We start from the raw sequence: 16,281 nt of genomic DNA, 5'->3' as shown, positions 1-16,281 counted from the left end.
AAGAGAAGCAAGAATGAAGTCTGAATTAGAATGGAAATCTTGAGATCTTGTATTAAAAACACCAGCCATTGCTTCAGTATAGAACTCCCATTAAAGACATGTGAATAGCAATAGTAATATGGTGAAGTGGCCCTCAAAATCACATGTATCTAGGATCTGTGAATGTGACCATTTATGAAGAAAAGAGTCTGTGCACATGCAACTAAGCTATGGAATTGATATAAAATCATCTTGAATTATCTGGGTAGACGTCTCCTCAATCCAATGGCAAGTACGTCTATCACAAAAGAGAAGACACACAGTCAAGGTCATGTAAAGATAAGAGGCAAAAATATTGAGTTATATAGCCACAATCAAAAAGCTAGAAGAGGCAAGAAAGGAATCACCTATAAAAGTCTCAGGGAATGAATACAGGATGCAGAAGTCACTAATTATAGTTATGGACAGTGAAGAGCCTGCTGCTGATTTCTCGTACATCTTTATGTTTTATAATCTGATATTGTATTATATTTATTTTTTGAAAGTGTGGACTATAGGGCATCAGAGCAGAGAACTCTTGACTAAAAGTGAGTATAAAATATAACAATATATAATAATATATAATTTTTCCTTCCTACTGTGAAACTACGCTGCATTGGTGCCTCTGTGGAGTGATAGCAAGTATCAGCAAGTTGATTGCTCCTCCCTCTTATTTTGCTGAATATAAACAAGAAACAAAAGAATTCTAATGGAAGTTTAGGGATAGGATGTAAAATGAGATGAGTTATTTCTTATAACTCATTTATAGGGTTAATTTGTTGTTGTTTAGTCACTAAGTCTTGTTCGACCCTTTGCGACCCCATGGGCAGTAACCTAATAGACTCCTCTGTCCATGGAATTTCCCAGGCAAAAATACTAGAATAGGTTGTCATTTCCTTTTGCAGGAGATCTTGCCAACCCAAGGAATGAACTCATGTCTCAGGCATTGGCTACAGGATTCTTTACTGCTGAGCTACCAGGGTAGTCTCTCATAGCATTAATAGCAACTCTTCATAGAGATCCTAGACATTGCAGGGCTGATAAATAGTACTTTGGATCTAGTCATTTCTCATTAACTTTTTAATACAACCTTTGCAGTGTTCTTCCCAATGAGCCTGCTCTTTATGTTGGATTGTCACATGCTCCTCTATCCATAATGTCAGCACAGATCTGGAAGCAGCAAACACCATTTTGTTTTACCAAATGGAATAATTAATTTTTATTAACAAAATAGTTTCCCCTCTCCTTGCACTTAGGAAATGTCAACCCACTCCAGTATTCTTGCCTGGGAAATCCCATGGACAGAGGAGCCTGGTGGGCTGTAGTCCATGGGGTTGCAAGAGTTGGAGACGTCTTAGTAACTAAATATCCACTACCACATGCACTTAGTCTTAATTCTTAACTATTTATCGTCAACATATTATTTAGCATCAAAATATAATCTAAGGTATTTGTTATAACAATGCCTTAATTTGTGAAATACTCTGCTTGGAGCATCTTTTATTATTTGGCTCTTTGTTGCTGTAGCTTAGCTTTCCCTGCCTTCAGATATGATGTGAATAACAAACCAAATAAAATGTAAGCACAGACTATTTAATTAATGATTCATAGTATGTATTAATTAATAGGTAAGATAGGCACACATTTAATGATTAAGAGAGGAAAGAAGGCAAAATACGTAAAGCAGGTGAGCTTGAAGGAAGTCTAAAATATGAAAACTAGGTCCTATAAAAGTATTTTGTTGACATATAAGAACTTCAATAACAAAAATAAATATGAATTAAATGAAAATTTTCACATTTTAGGGCTTGGGTTACAATTATTATCCCCACTCAAAAGTACTTTACAAACAAAGGCAAAATGTTTAAAAAACACACAGAGCCAAATTTTAGTGTTGGTATTGTAATAAGTATTTTGTGACTTTGTAAAAATTATTTAATCACTTGAATTCTCCAAGTTTTGCTTTTTATATTTGGATTAAGATTTCTAAGGTATGATTCAAGTCTCAAATTAGGTTGCTAAATCATATGAATAGAACTATGAAGGTGCCTTGAATATTTTCAATAAAACCAATGCTATGGACCATCTAAGGACCTGAAAAAATAATTGAAATGAAAAAATAAGTGAATTCAAAAAATAGTGTCCTGATGTTCCACATTTGACCTTTGGATTGTTTCACTTCTATTTAGACTCCATATTACCTCAGGTCTGTTTTACTTTGAATAGTGATGAGAATGTTATATTTCAAAAATTATGGCTCTAATTACCTTTTTCCTCAGCCCAGCATGTTATGAATGTTTAAATGTCAGTGCCTTTCAAAGCTAGCAAGTGTTTTAATTTCATATATTAAATTTAAGTATCCGATGTGTATATTCTCTGACTGCAGAAAAGAGAATATTGCGATGAATGAGGTGCACATAGGACTTTTTAGAATCAATTTTATTTAGTTTAAGCAGGGAGTCTTTGATTATATCCTTTAAACTGTGCATAGTGTTTATACTGCTTACAGAGCAGACTAGGACTTGAAGGATATTGGAACGAGAAGTGAGGGAAACAACTTTTCTTACTTAGGTGCCAAAGCACAGAATCTTAGACTATGAGGAACTTTGCAATGAAGAGGAAGTGCATGGCATAGGAATGGAAGTGTGGGCTGTGGAGTCAGAGAAACATGGGTTTAAATCTAGCTCTACCATTTACTCATGGTACGATCTTGTGCTAATGTCCAAAATTCACTGGTTGTCCATTTCGTTTGTAAAGAGCGAGTAACACTAGTTTCTACCTTAAAGGTAAGTGTGTGGATTAAATTAGGTGATTATGTATAGAGTGCTAGTATACAGAAAGGGCTGTTGCTATCTTGTTCATTCCAGGTCATGCTTATTGACTGCCAACTATATATATATTTTAAAGTGTGTGCACAATGGTTTTGTCTAGCTCAATACTCACTCAATCTACATAGACTAAATATTTTAAATGGTTATTTTAGGATAAAAATGCAAAGGATATATTTTAGCATGGTAGTGAGTTAGTCAATTCAATTCAGTTTAGAATTGAATTAAACATAAAATTTGAGGGTTTTGTTGTTGTTGTTTAATTTTCTTCACCTCTGTCTGCATATTCACATTGTCTTCCACCATATGTATAATAACCGGTCCTCATTTCATCATTTTTCTTTTTTAAACAAATGGCTGTATACTTACAATTCTAATTTCTGGGTAACTTTAGTGAGCTTTGAATTCCTTTCCTTTAAGACTGTGATCTGTTTATTTCCCCTCAATTTTCTGTCATTTAAAAAAATCTCTATCTTCTGGATGTTTTCTCTTAAATTAAAAATATATCCACCTTCAGTTCAGTTCAGTCATTCAGTTGTGTCCGACTCTTTGTGACCCCATGAATCATAGCACGCCAGGCCTCCCTGTCTATCACCAACTCCCGGAGTTCACTCAGACTCACGTCCATCGAGTCAGTGATGCCATCCAGCCATCTCATCTTCTGTTGTCCCTTCTCCTCCTGCCCCCAATCCCTCCCAACATCAGAGTCTTTTCCAAGGAGTCAACTCTTCGCATGAGGTGGCCAAAGTACTGGAGTTTCAGCTTCAGCATCAGACCTTCCAATGAACACCCAGGACTGATTTCCTTTAGGATGGACTGGTTGGAGCTCCTTGCAGTCCAAGGGACTCTCAAGAGTCTTCTCCAACACCACAGTTCAAAAGCATCAATTCTTCGGTGCTCAGCTTTCTTCACAGTCCAACTCTCACATCCGTGAAGGTGAAGGTGAAGTTGCTCAGTCGTGTCCGACTCTTTGCGACACCGTGGATTGTAGCCTACCAGGCTTTGCCATCCATGGGATTCTCCAGGCAAGAATACTGGAGTGGGTTACCATTTCCTTCTCCAGGGTATCTTCCCGACCCAGGGATCAAACTCGGGTCTCCCACATTAGAGGCAGACGCTTTAACCCTGTGAGCCACCAGGGAAGCCCTAAAATCCTGAGGCATTCATCATTTCTCTACATCAAGTTGGAAAGTGAAAGTTGCTCAGTTGTGTCTGACTCGTTGCAACTATACAGTCCATGGAATTCTCCAGGCCAGAATACTGGAGTGAGTAGCCTTTCCTTTCTCCAGGGGATCTTCCCAACCCATGGATCAAACTCAGGTCTCCCACATTGCAGGTGGATTGTTTACCAGCTGAGCCACAAGGGAAGCCATAGTCACATCTAAAACACAACAAATAAACTCTTCCTTGATTTGTTTACTCTCTATAGTTACTGGTCAGTGTTTCCAACTTTTCAGCCTAATTTTATTTTCTAGTGAGAATAATGTAGTCAGTTCATAGTTGATATTTCCTTTTTTTCTTCTGACATTTATCCTCTCAACTTCTTGCATTGTCTCCTGTATTCATGAATCCACAGAGAAACCCACCCCCCCCCCACCACCAAAGAACACCAGGAGCCTCTGAAATGCTATTTCCAATTAATAATTTTTATCTAATTGTATTTCTTCACTTCCTTTGAAGCATTGATTATGGATTATTACTTCCTAAGCAGTCTTTATCTTTTTGACTCCCATGAAATTACACTCCCACGGTTATCTTTACAGTTCTCTGATGATCCCATCTATAAAGTCTTCACAGGTCTTCATTTTATTCTTCCACCCCTTAAATATCAATGTTATTCAGAGATGCCACTGACAATCAATGTCATTGTCATTCAGATATCTGTGGCTACACTCTGTATATTTCTAAGTCTACATGTGGACCACTTTACGTTTTAATTACCATGTACATGCTTCTCAAAGTATTATTAACTTTGGTTCACAGTTTAGTCTTGAATCAAATTGGTCTTGAATGATACAATCACTCGTTTACTGGGTAACATCATATGGCTATCCACAAACACATCACTGCCAATGTTTATCACTCATTTTTATCAAATTTAGAAATACTTGCAATCTTGACTCCTTTTTAAGATTTCTAATCCAATTAACTGGAAAGATTTACCAATTTTATCTCAAACATATCTACTCCTCTCTCTTTCTCTTTCCACCGTCCTGGCTTAACCTCTGACTCTTTCTTACTTTACTACTGCACTAGCCTTCTGTCTCTACTTCCTGTTTCCACAATTTCTCTTTTAAATTTATCCCCCACATATGTATCAGTGTGTCCCTATCCTGAATACGCACTTGAAAATATCACTTATTCTCTACAAAATCCTCCAAGGATTTCCTATCACCTACAGAAATGGTTTTCAAGCTTTAGCAACTGTAGACTTTAAAAGAGAAGTTTCAGGTTTTTGTTGTTTTGATGTTGTTCAGTCATTAATTCAGGTCCAACTCATGACCCCATGGACTACAGTATACCAGGCTCCTTTGTCCTTCATTATCTTCATAAAAGGAAGAAAACAAGAAAGGGAAATCTAGTCATGAGAATATCTAGTGACGAGAATATCAATGGCTCTTTTGTTGCACCGTGTGTCAGGCACTGGGCTGTGCATCTTGTTTAATGCCAGTAAAAATCTCAGTGGTACTGCTGAACCTATTTGAATGGCAGAAATAGAGACACAGACGAGGAGAATGAACTTTTGGACACTGCTGGAGAAGCAGGGTCAGGGATGAATTAAGAAAGTAACACTGACATATACTACCATGTGTAAAATAGATAACTAGTGGGAATCTGCTGTGTAACAGAGGGAGCTCAGCTCAGTACTCTGTGATGGCCTAGAGAGCTGGGGTGGGACCATGAGAGGGAGGCTCAACAAGGAGGGAATATATGTATGTTGTCACTAAGTCATGTCCGATTCTTTGCAACCCCATGGACTGCAGTATACCAGGCTCCTTTGTCCTTCACTCTCTCCCAGAGTTTGCTCAAATTCATGTCCATTGAGTCCATGATGCATGCAATTACAAAATTTTAGTAATTTAAACTTCAAAATCCTGACTCTTGGTTATATAGAAAAGTAATTCCTGGCAAGTGTGATAAAAATAAAAAATCATTCAGTATTAGTGTAATCCTTTTCTCCTTACTGAGTATTTATGTGATTTGTTATTTTGCTTGACCCTGACCTGAACTTTCTGGGGTTAGGAGGGCAAATCTATTTACATTTCAACTTTGTAGAGGAAAATCCTGAGAGATTAATTACTCAAGTTTGCCTGGCAGTTTTAGACTATTTTAATAAGAAAAGAATCTCTAGTCTTAAAAGGCTCATGTCATAGTGATAAAAACAGAAATATAACAAAGATATAATAAATGATAAGTAAAAATCAAGTACAAAATTATAGGAAAAGATGACAAGAAAAATATGAATTCTGATGGGTTTTCAAGGATCGAGAAAACAATTATAGAAAGAAGCCTGATAAACAAATAAAGAAAAAGAAAGAAAAATCTTTCCAGGCAGAAGAAATGGCACAAAGGGACAGAGAAAGTGAAGGTAAGGATAAATTTAAGATTTGATAAATCGACTGCTGTGACTTAACCAGTAGCTGTATGGAAATCATGCAAATGAGCTTATGGGAAAGAAAGACTTGTTTAAAGATGAAAGAAGATATGTTGGGTCTTGTTTGTGAACTATACTAATGAATTTGGACTTGCATCTACAGACAATAAGGACCATAGTTTGGGAAAAAGTAATAAGTAACTGTATTATGGCAACAAATAAGAACTTATAGAGAATTGTCTAAACATATGGATTAGAAGGAAACTGGCTAGTGTAGTTCTGAAGTACTAAGGGTGAAACAAATTGGAGTCAGGTATAACATAAAATTTCACATGTGGACAAAAAGTGGGTATTATGCTATTATCCAAGAAATGAAGGTGACAGTGGAGGAACGCATGCTCATGATTTGGACTATGAGTTGATGTGTCTGAAAGATCTTGCAGAAAAAATGGTGAACTAAAAACAAGAATTTAGCTAAAGCTTTAGGAACTATCAATCGGAGATTAGTTGTTGAAGCCAGAAAAGTAGACCAAACCACCTAGGTAGTCTGTGAAAATGGAAGACTGTACAGACCCCCTAGAAACATTAAAAGCTCAAAAATTAAAAGAGGATCCAGTTATAAGTAGAAAATTATACACAGAGATCTAGCAACAAATCATGGACTTTGGGCAAAAGAGTTGAAAGAAGGAAGGTATGTTAAATATTGTTAAATGTTACAGAGAGGACATGTAAGTTGGAGACTAGGGAGAAAAACTGAATTTCAAACGGGTTCCTGGATAGACTTTTCTTATCACTATACCTTCTTATGTAATAATTTTAGTATGATCTCCATGTGGCATACCTACACAATTAAGTTTTGAATATCTTGCTTTGCTCCTTCATTTCAGTCTATCAATGAATTTTTTCTAAATAGAAGTGCTTTCTAAATGGTTAAGGGTGTTTTACTTCTCTCTCTTCATCAACAGATGGGAGCTATTATCAAACAGCCATCACTCATAGTTAATGTGGTAGCAGTGAAAAACTTTCACAGTGAATATATCCCTTTTTAGACAAATATTTTCATTACTTTTTTATGTCAGGATATGCAAAAACTTGTTCATAAATGATGATTATTATATTCATATATACATGAAAAAGAATGGTAGTGTGTTAACATTTTCAAAGACAGTGATGTTTGATCTATTATGGACTCAAATCCCATTAAATTAAACTTCATGAGGTTAAGGACTATATTCTGTATTTAGTGGAGCACTTGACATATAGTAAGTATTAGGAGCATATTTTTTTAATGATTTAAAAAATGCACTAGAAAGAAAAAATGATATGAGTCGTATGTAAGAGGCAGGTGAAGGAACAAGATAGAGAAGGGGGTTATATTAGAGAATAAGACACATATGGATGATTTAAATCAATATGTTCTGCTTTTGAATAATTGAAAGTTCAATAAAATCTCAGTAATTATAATTCTCAATTTATACTCTTATGAGATTTTTCAGTTTGAGGCTTGCTGATATTTTAATTTTGCACTATTTATGAAGTCTTAAATATACTAATAAGATAAAATTAATTTAAGAAGTTTATTTACAACTACTCTTGGGGCAAATTTTAAGGACTTCAAGTTAAATTATTAAATGACAATGGATGCCACAAATTGTCCATGTCATACTTTCACTAAAATCAATTCAAAAATATCTCCATGCAAATTGTATACTTTCTCTGAGGATCATAAATAGAGTCTTTGGATTTCCTTTAGCTCAGCATCCTACCATAATCACTACCACATCATTACCACTCTCATCATTATTATTATGATATGTATTGTTTTTAGCAATGTCATCAATGCCATTAACAGTGTTTCCTATTAGCAGGCTTTGACTATTCACAACATCTCTGTGAAGTATGTAAATCTCCAAAATTTCTTAACTGCTGTAACTAATCCTTTAGAGATTAAGATGCCACCGAACTATGGCAAATCAAAATTTTAACCTGATTCTATATTGACTGCCCAATTTACCACAACAAAACCTAATTGATAGACAAAATTAGATGTATTATACTTATTGCAGTAAAGAAGAATACCACCTTGACTGAGTGTATTGGTTTCCTAGGCCTGAATAGTAAAGCATTAGAGATTGAGTGACTTAAACAACAGAGATATCTTGTTTTGACAGTTCAAGGTGTTGTCAGTGTTGGTTTCTTCTGAGGTCTGTGACAGAGAATCGGCTCCAAGCCTCTTGCCTCGCTTCTGGTGGTTTTCGGGCCCTCTTTGTACTCCTTTGGCCTGTAGACACAGTGCTCCAATCTCTGCATTCATGTTCACATGGCTCACTCCCAGTGTAAAAATTTCCTTTCCCAGTCTCTAAATTTCCTTTTTTATATAATGACACTAATCATATTGTGGTAGGGACCCACTTTACTCCAATATGACCTCATTCTAACTTATTTTTTTTTAAAACAATTATATATGCAGTGATTTATTTCCCAATCAGACCATGTTCTGAGGTACTATAGGCTAGGACTCAACATATGAGTTATTCAACCCATAACAGAGAATCTTAGTAGTCTCTTAGAATGGGGAGAAATTAGGAGAGGGTATTTATGATTTATTTTAAGCCTTAGTTGTGTGGTTTTATGGTAGGTCTTAAAAAGCGGAGTGCTGGTTGGAACTGGGCAGTTTCTAAAATTAGTTTTAGAATGGCAAGCAAAATAAGGAGAGGAACATAAACAAGTTTTGATAAAAGCTATTAGTTTTGATAGGTAAGCTCTTTGGTTGATTTGTGGTCTTATCCAAAAATGCACATATGCTAGAACAAACAACTAAATAATTTTTAAAAAATCATAGTATTGTTCAAAATAAGGAGTAAAGAATATGCTTGATCACAGAATTATTTAACATATAGAGACTTAACATATAGAAACAATTACGTTGTTTCATTTCTCATCTGTATGGTTTCTGAGTCTATCAGCTATATTATCCTAACTTTCTTTCCCACCATTGATAGATTCCAAAATAATTTGTTCTATTGCTGCATTGATCTAATAAGTAGTTCTAACAGAATTCAAATAAAATTTGTTACCCTGTGTGGTCATTGTTGGTACAGACTAGATTTCATCTCATTCCCATGATAAAATTAGAAAAACTTACGTATCTACCATCTTGCTTTTTTCTATCATCTCCATAGTTACTTATATCCTGTTCTAAGACATATTTTTTCTAGACAAATAACTCTAGTTACTTCAGGTTTTCAAATAAAAGTTATATGTAGATAATAATAATTTCATAGTATATTTACAAGTTTAATACTACAAGAGTATTGTTTGATGTGGTGTCCTAGTCCATTTCAGCTGCTAAAACAAACTGTCAGAGATTGAGTGGCTTATAAACAACAGAAATTTATTTCTCAAGTTCTGGAGGCTGGAAGTTCAAAATTAGAGTGCCAGCATGGTGAGGTAGCATCACTATGAAAACTAGTGGAGGTGATGGAATTCCAGTTGAGCTATTTCAAACCCCAGAAGATAATGCTGTGAAAGTGCTGCACTCAATATGCCAGCAAATTTGGAAAGCTCAGCAGTGGCCACAGGACTGGAAAAGGTCAGTTTTCATTCCAATCCCAAAGAAAGGCAATGCCAAATAATGCTCAAACTATTACACAATTGCACTCATCTCACACGCTAGTAAAGTAATGCTCAAAATTCTCCAAGCCAGGCTTCAACAATATGTGAACCGTGAACATCCAGATTTTCAACCTGGTTTTAGAAAAGGCAGAGAAACCAGAGATCAAATTGCCAACATCTGTTGGATCATCAAAAAAGCAAGAGAGTTCCAGAAAAACATCTATTTCTGCTTCATTGACTATGTCAAAGACTGACTGTGTGGATCACCACAAGCTGTGAAAAATTCTTGAAAAGATGAGAATACCAGATCACCTGACCTGCCTCTTGAGAAATATGCATGCAGATCAGGAAGCAACAGTTAGAACTGGACATGGAAAAACACACTGGTTCCAAATAAGGAAAGCAGTACATCAAGGCTGTATATACTCACCATGCTTATTTAACATATATGCAGAGTACATCATGAGAAATGCTGGGCTGGATGAAGCACAAGCTGGAGTCAAGATTGCCAGAAGAAATATCAATAACCTCAGATATGCAGATGACACCACCCTTATGGCAGAAAGTGAAGAAGAACTAAAGAGCCTCTTGATGAAAGTGAAAGAGGAGAGTGAAAAAGTTGGCTTAAAGCTCAACATTCAGAAAATGAAGATCTTGGCATCTGGTCCCATCACTTCATAGCAAATAGATAGGGAAACAGTGTCAGACTTTATTTTGGGGGGCTCCAAAATCACTGCAGATGGTGAGTGCAGCCATGAAATTAAAAGATGCTTACTCCATGGAAGGAAAGTTATGACCAACCTAGATAGCATATTAAAAAGCAGAGCCATTACTTTGCCAACAAAGGTCCGTCTAGTCAAGGCTATGGTTTTTCCAGTGGTCATGTATGGATGTGAGAGTTGGGCTATAAGAAAGCTGAGCACCAAAGAATTGATGCTTTTGAACTATGGTGTTGGAGAAGACTCTTGAGAGTCCCTTGGACTGCAAGGAAATCCAACCAGTCCATCCTAAAGGAGATCAGTCCTGAGTCTTCATTGGAAGGACTGATGTTGAAGCTGAAACTCCAATTCTTTGTCCACCTGAGGTGAAGAGCTGACTCATTTGAAAAGACGCTGATGCTGGGAAAGATTGAAGGCGGAAGGGGATGACAGAGGATGAGATGATTGGATGGCATCACCAACTCAATGGACATGAGTTTGAGTAAACTCTGGGAGTTGTTGATGTACAGGAAGTTCTGGTGTGCTGAAGTCCATGGGGCTGCAAAGAGTCCGACACAACTGAGCAAATGAACTGAACTGAACTGAGCTGAACTGATGATCAGGTAAAGGCCCTCCGCCAGGTGGCAGAATTCTTGTTTTATCTCATGTAAGGGACTAAGGAGCTCCGTGAGGTCTCTTTTATAAGGACACTAAACCCCATGAGAACAGAACCCTCATGATCTACTCACATCCTTAAGGCCCCACCTCCTAATACTGTTACTTTGGAGATTAGTATTTCAGCATATAAATTGGGGGGAAGGCAATAAATATTTAGACCATAAAGGATTATCAGCACCCCATTACTTCTTGCAATCTGAATTTTATCTATACTTGCAAGTACAAAATTGTTAATTACAATATCTTGACTTATTTCAACCATCTTAACTCTAAGTGTCTCATACAACATCTTTTGCATTTTCAGCAGTACATAACCTCATGAGTTCATTCTATCTAAAATATATCTTACTATAGTTTTGAAGTTTTACAATATTTATAATATGTACCTTGTTGCCAAGACTGTTTTATTCAAAAGCATTCCATTCTACCAGCCTTTAAGCATAGAAGCTTATGCTTGCTTAAAGAATTAAATTGCAAAAACATATCTGAAAGGAGTTTCAGTCAATATATCTTACTCTGTAATAAGTTTGCCGTTTGTCACCCCCTTTTTTTGAAATGCAAATAATGATCTTTTCTGAGAAAGAAAATACCCTTTGATAAACACAAATAATTCATTATGGAATCTACTTATTTTAGTTTATGAATATCTCATGATTAATTAGATCAGTAGAATGAAATGCAACAATCAGAACCTTTGACGCAATTTAGAGTCTTTTTGTAGCTTTAAAGAATATTCAGTAAGCACTTGAAAAACAAAATCAATGAGTTTAAAATGCTAATTTTCTGGTTTTCCACAGGGTCCAAGTTTTCTCTCTGAGGCTCTTTTTCCTAAACATGCGATAAAAGTTGAAGAAATGGATCCATTTTTCAATCTTCATGAGACCATTATTAAGGTAAGAGAGAAATGTATTCATGAAAAAGTTGAGATTTTGTTCTTTCAGTTAGTAAATGAAGGAAAGGAAAATAGCCACTCAAGAGAAATCTATATATATATATTCGTTTTTAGAGTATACTAGAGAGGATTTTAAGTACCTCCTATTATTTTACTATGGAGTAAAGATAATAAGCAATTCTATCACAATCAAACAGAGCAATAGCTGATGATTATGTTCAAAAATCAATTTTTTAAATTGAAGTATAGTTGATGCAGTATCTTGTAAGTTATAGGTATACAATAGTAATTCAAAATTTTAAAGATTTTACTCCATTTATAGTTGTTATAAAATACGGGTTATATTCCTTGTCCTATACAATACATCCTTGTAGCTTATTTTATACATTAGGGTTTGTATATTGTACTTCCCTGCGCTTTTATCTCCCTTCCCGGTTCCCTCTCCCCAGTGGTAATCACGAGTTTGTTCTCTCTATCTGTGAGTCTACTTCTTTTTTGAATTCACTAGATTGGTGCGTTTTTTTTTTCAATTCCACATATAAATGATATATAGTGTTCATCTTTTCCTGTCTGACATATCTCACTTAGCACAATGTCCTCCAAGTCCAGCCATGTTGATACAGATAGCAAAAATTTATTCCTTCTGTATGGTTGAGCAGTATCCCATTTTATATATACTACCAAAATAGATTCTTAATAAAATTCTTAATCTGAAACTAGACTTGTGATATATTCTCAAGTATACTTCCTTTACCTCTGATTAAGGACAATACTAAATGAGCCTTTGAATTTCTGTATCTTCAAAGATTTGTTCCAATATTTAAGTTGCATGGTTCATTGTGGTACTTCGTTGCAAAAAAAAAAAAAAAAAAATGACACTTTTTCTAAGAAAAAGTTTGACTGCATTTATATTAATTGATTTTCTTCTATGATGCTTAAATCTATGTTTATGGTAAATACTTGACTTTGAGTTTATAGAATGAAGAAAATTAAATTCTACAGTGTGGAGCAAATTAGTTTAATGTTCTGAGAACATATGACATCATGTGAAATTTTACATTTACCAACTATTGATTTAACCAATTATAACTTGCCTTTGGGGGATAGAGTTTGAACAGAATATTGATATTTCAGTACTCTTAAAATAATCCATATTTATATATGCTTAGGTACAATACTGAATCATTCTTACATCTTCTTTTTACACAGCTCTTTTTATGCTTTAGAAAGAGGAATTGTGGCATAATAACTGAACTCAATGAGTGGCAATAGAATGAATTCAGAATACTGAATTCTAGGTACCCTGGCATTTAAGAGATGTGTACATTTATTTTTTTCTGAACTTTTAAAATAAGTAAAATTTCTCCCACACTTACTGTAAAATTCTCCTAAGCTCAAGATATTTAAATGTAACTACATTTATAACTCTTTCCTTTCCAGTCTAATCTAGTTCCTTGGCTTAGTTTTGAATATATCCATCCTCCTATCATCATTCTTACTCGGATACAATAAGATAGAAAGTGAAAGTGGAAGTGAAGTCGTTCAATCCTGTCCGACTCTTTGTGACCCGTGGACTGAAGCCCACCAAGCCCCTCCGTCCATGGGATGCTCTAGGCAAGAATACTGGAGTGGGTTGCCATTTCCTTCTCCAAAGATAGAAGGGGCCCACAAATAATAACTCCTTAGCATTTAAAATCTTAATTGTATTCCTGATATGCAAAGAGAGAAAGAAAAATACATATCTGTTATCTATATATATCTATGTAAATATTTATATCTATATATATTTGGGTGCGGGTGTGCATGTGTGTTTATACGTCTGTGTATATTTGTTCAAATGTTATGGGTACTTGAGCTTCCCTTGTGGCTCATCTGGTAAAGAATCTGCCTTCAATGTGGGAGACCTGGGTTCGATCCCTGGGTTGGGATGATCCCCTGGAGAAGGGAAAGGCTACCCATTCCAGTATTCTGGCCTGGAGAATTCCATGGACTATATAGTCCATGGGGTTGCAAAGAGTCAGACACGACTGAGTGACTTTCATCATCATCATCATCATATGGGTACTTAGAGCCTTAGTTTATTTACTTATTTTTAAGTAAGGCACTAGAGGATTTTTAGGGCAATGAAACAATAATATTTTCTCCATTTTTTCTGTTTTTCTCTGGATCAGGAAATTCATAAACTTTTATAGAAGGGGAAATTTGAGACCATATTGGTATCAGATATATAATGAGATGATTTCACATCAAACATGTGAAATCCTCAGTGATAGAAAATTCTAAGGTTTAGATTTTAGATGTAAAAACACACACTGATTATTGTCATGTGAGATCTTAGCCACCCTTCATCTCCTGAGAGAATGTTAGGAAGCAAGAATGACTGGGTGAGAAAGGGATTAGGGGAGCATAGAGCATGGCCTGAGCTTATAAATATGAGATCAGTACTCAGTATGAAACAGAGAATGAGAGACTATATGAGTGAAGACACAAATTTATACACAGATATGGCACATGTTCTACAGGTATTTTTAAATGTATTTCTTGTGCACACTAATGTTTAACCCATTAGATGGATAGTGAAAAGAATGCTGTCTATGAAAAATTAAAACCTACTTAAAGTGCAGAATCAGGTGTTCTGTGACACTTTTTAAGGACCACATATATTTACTTGATGTTGATACTGTTTCCTCAGTCACAATTACCTGTGGTAACCAGTAGTGTTGTAGACATAGGCCAAGGGAAGTATTGTGCTTCAGAAGTTCAGTCTTATCTCACCAATATAAGAACGTGTAGAGCTATAAAACAAAGCATTTAATAGATACTTTTTTAAAAAAATCGTATTTTCTTTGATCAACAACAAAATGAAAGTACAAATATAGAGGGATTGACTAGAGCGCCAAACTAGGAAATATAGATTTTAATTCTGCCTTGCTTCCCAATTTGTTATGTTGTTTAGTAGAACTTTATTGTCTACATCAAAAAGAAGTATACATATAATGATTTCCTCACTAGGATTCTGTGAAATTGAAAAGATGGTGTGTACATTTCTCTGGAAATGCAATACATATATAATTGAGTATAATTATTGACATTAAAAAGTAATAGTGTTAATGTCTTCTAAGTAGTCCCTTACCTGCATTTTTTGCATTTAGCTTTTCCCTAAAATATGAAAGTAAACAATAAATTAGACATGAAAACATATAACTAAATTTATTAATTAAATGCTTCAGTTCAGTTCAGCCGCTCAGTTGTGTCCGACGCTTTGCGACCCATGAATCACAGCACGCCAGGCCTCCCTGTCCATCAGCAACTCCCGGAGTTCACTCAGACTCATGTCCGTTGAGTCAGTAATGCCATCCAGCCATCTCATCCTCTGTCGTCCCCTTCTCCTCCTGCCCCCAATCCCTCCCAGCGTCAGAGTCTTTTCCAATGAGTCAACTCTTCGCATGAGGTGGCCAAAGTACTGGAGTTTCAGCTTTAGCATCATTCCTTCCAAAGAAATCCCAGGGCTGATCTCCTTCAGAATGGACTGGTTGGATCTCCTTGCAGTCCAAGGGACTCGCAAGAGTCTTCTCCAACACCACAGTTCAAAAGCATCAATTCTTCAGCACTCAGCTTTCTTCACAGTCCAACTCTCACATCCATACATGACTACTGGAAAAACCATAGCCTTGATTAGACGGACCTTAGTCGGCAAAGTCATGTCTCTGCTTTTGAATATGCTATCTAGGTTGGTAATAACTTTCCTTCCAAGGAGTTAGTGTCTTTTAATTTCATGGCTGCACTCACCATCTGCAGTGATTTTGGAGCCCCCCAAAATAAAGTCTGACACTGTTTCCACTGTTTCCCCATCTATTTCCCATGAAGCGATGGGACTGGATGCCATGATCTTCGTTTTCTGAATGTTGAGCTTTAAGCCAACTTTTTCACTCTCCTCTTTCACTTTCATCAAAAGGC

General features: G+C 35.8%; 1 protein-coding gene across 3 annotated transcripts in view; it reads left to right on the top strand.

Moving 5' to 3' along the window:
• NAALADL2 (N-acetylated alpha-linked acidic dipeptidase like 2) overlaps positions 1–16,281 on the top strand; it is a 1,658,881-nt gene that overhangs the window by 1,399,491 nt on the left and 243,109 nt on the right. For all 3 annotated transcript variants that reach the window (XM_042234309.2, XM_060393545.1, XM_042234305.2), the window contains one exon: positions 12,230–12,325. In XM_042234309.2, coding sequence (XP_042090243.1) covers positions 12,230–12,325 — 96 coding nt within the window. The remainder of the gene's footprint in view (positions 1–12,229; positions 12,326–16,281) is intronic.

This window comes from Ovis aries, chromosome 1 (assembly GCF_016772045.2).
Source record: "Ovis aries strain OAR_USU_Benz2616 breed Rambouillet chromosome 1, ARS-UI_Ramb_v3.0, whole genome shotgun sequence".
Classification (NCBI taxonomy): domain Eukaryota; kingdom Metazoa; phylum Chordata; class Mammalia; order Artiodactyla; family Bovidae; genus Ovis; species Ovis aries.
The sequence above is the reverse complement of the archived record's forward strand: the minus strand, read 5'-3'. Positions and strand labels throughout refer to the sequence as shown.